The sequence below is a fragment of the Nerophis lumbriciformis genome, linkage group LG18 (genome assembly GCF_033978685.3).
Source record: "Nerophis lumbriciformis linkage group LG18, RoL_Nlum_v2.1, whole genome shotgun sequence".
NCBI lineage: Eukaryota > Metazoa > Chordata > Actinopteri > Syngnathiformes > Syngnathidae > Nerophis > Nerophis lumbriciformis.
The window spans coordinates 3,210,001-3,212,500 of NC_084565.2; the positions used below are offsets into that span (position 1 = coordinate 3,210,001).

At 42.5% G+C, this 2,500-nt stretch overlaps 1 protein-coding gene across 4 annotated transcripts in view; it reads right to left on the bottom strand.

Annotated features, from left to right (window-relative positions):
• Positions 1-2,500, bottom strand: part of hdlbpa (high density lipoprotein binding protein a) — an 87,184-nt gene that overhangs the window by 33,250 nt on the left and 51,434 nt on the right. For all 4 annotated transcript variants that reach the window (XM_061977475.2, XM_061977472.2, XM_061977473.2 and 1 more), the window contains exons 10-13: positions 2,119-2,223; positions 1,827-1,905; positions 1,615-1,754; positions 1,446-1,550 (exon numbers count right to left, since the gene is read on the bottom strand). In XM_061977475.2, coding sequence (XP_061833459.1) covers positions 1,446-1,550; positions 1,615-1,754; positions 1,827-1,905; positions 2,119-2,223 — 429 coding nt within the window. The remainder of the gene's footprint in view (positions 1-1,445; positions 1,551-1,614; positions 1,755-1,826; positions 1,906-2,118; positions 2,224-2,500) is intronic.

Genomic DNA, 2,500 nt, shown 5'->3' on the forward strand with positions numbered 1-2,500 from the left:
TTATAACCCGGTGCGCTTTATATATGGATAAATATTAAGATTCATTTTCATAAAGTTTAGGTCTCGCAACTACGGTAAACAGCCGCCATCTTTTTTCCCCGTAGAAGAAGCGCGCGGTGCATGCTGGGATATGTGACGTTTCATTTCCATTTGTGTGTTTATGTAAAGACCCCAAAATGGCTCCTATTAAGTGTGTTGTCTGTCTAATTATAAATAATGCAGACGAGGCGTGTTAACTGAGTTCTCAACGTTTTCTCACAGCGTGCTCATAACCACATTCGAACTCCCAGCATACAACAACGCTTCTCAGGGCTACCGCGCATGCTCGTAACTATCGTTGCATGCTGGGTAGTGTAGTTGTTATATTTGCTAGCTCATAACAGCACATTGAGAGACACGCTTACGCGCTTAATTCAATACTCGCCGTCATTCCGGGTGGATTGACAAAAGACCTCCAGCCGCTAGATATTGGTGTCAACAGGGCATTCGAAGCTAGACTGCTAACTGCGTGGGAACAATGGAGGACAGAAGGCGAACACACCTTCACTAAGACGAGGAGGCAGCGCCAGACGACGCCAACATCTGCCAGTGGATCGTAAATTTGCCCAACTTTTCACTTCGGACACCGAAGACGAAGGATTTACGAATGAAGAATAACTTCAGAAAGTAAGCGCTATGTTTATTTTGTGTGTTGTGACATTAACGTTCGAGCAACATTATGTTGCTATTGCTCTGCACTATTTTGAATTTTACTATGTTTGTGATTGCACATTTGCGTACATTTTGGGAGTGAACAGAGTTGTTAGAACGCTGGTTTTTAATATATTATTAAAGTTTGACTGACCTATCTGACTGTTTTTTTGACATTCCCTTTAGCGCAGCGTAGGCGCGGCTTATAGTCCGGGGCGGCTTATTGGTGGACAAAGTTATGAAATATGCCATTCATTGAAGGTGCGGCTAATAATCCGGTGCGCCTTATAGTGCGGAAAATACGGTGTGTGTATATATATATATATATATATATATATATATATATGTATATATATATATATATATATATATATATATATATAACCAATATAAAAACAATATAAAAATAGATATGACTAAAAACGATTTTAAAGGGTAAAACCAATTAAAACAATAAATAAAAATCTAAATTTAAAAACACAAACCAAATATGTTACTGCATACATCAGCAGACTAATTAAGAGTCTTTGTTTACTTACTACTAAAAGACAAGTTGTCTAGTATGTTCACTATTTTAAGGACTAAATTGCAATAATAAACATGTTTATTTTACTCTGAGATGTTTTTGTTCAAATGAAGCCAATAATGACATTTTTTGGGGTGCCCTGTATTTTGGAAAGCATCTAAAAATAGTTTTGTACCAGGTCAAGATGAGTGTAAAGTAAAAATGCAAAAAATTGGAGCTTCCACCTCACCTCTGGGAATTTGTCCCGCACTTCTTTAATGTTCTCCCCTTTTTGGCCGATGATGGCTCTATGTAAACGCTGTTCGATGATCAGGTCCTTTGTACGCTCGTTCTCCTGCAAGGCAAGTTACGGTGACATTCTGGCCGCTGACCTCCAAGCGGGTAGCGTGTGCACAAACCATGCGCGACGCAAGCTCCAGCAGCTCCTTCTTGGCTTCTTGCACACCCTGGGGGTCCCCCTCGATGCGGATCAGGTTGCTCTTCTCGTGGTCGGGGGGGATGCGGACAGTCACCTTGTGCAGCTCCTTGATGCGGTTGACTGAAAACAAAATCAAAAAGGCCTCCTTAGTGAACGCCGAGTAGACGATAACATTTGCAGCAAGGCACTTACTGTTGACGCCTGCCTTTCCAATCAGATGTCTGTGGAATTTTGGATCCACGCTGATCTCAGTGTAGTCCATGCGACTCACCTGTTGGAGCACAGCAGATACACTATCAACATTGCATGGTCTGTGGATGGACTTGTACTCAAGGGTTGAGTCGTGTGACAAAAACATGGAAACTATCAGAACTGAAGGAGCCTTTTGGATCAAAAGGTAAAAAAAAGTGTTCACAGAAGAACTTTAGGTGCCTCGATTCAACCTTTGCGGATGTGACGGGGAGGTTCCGTCGTAGTTACTTACTAAATCTGACACAATGACTTCAATCTGGCTTTGCACCATCTGCACATCTTTGGTTGGACCCTCCAGGGCGATCTTATCTTCGCCCTCGGTGAACTCAATGTGCACCTGGATGCAAAACATGTCAATGTTAACAAATGATAAATGATAAATGGGTTGTACTTGTATAGCGCTTTTCTACCTTCAAGGTACTCAAAGCGCTTTGACACTACTTCCACATTTACCCATTCACACACACATTCACACACTGATGGAGGGAGCTGCCATGCAAGGCGCTAACCAGCACCCATCAGGAGCAAGGGTGAAGTGTCTTGCTCAGGACACAACGGACATGACGAGGTTGGTACTAGGTGGGGATTGAACCAGGGACCCTCGGGTCGCGCAC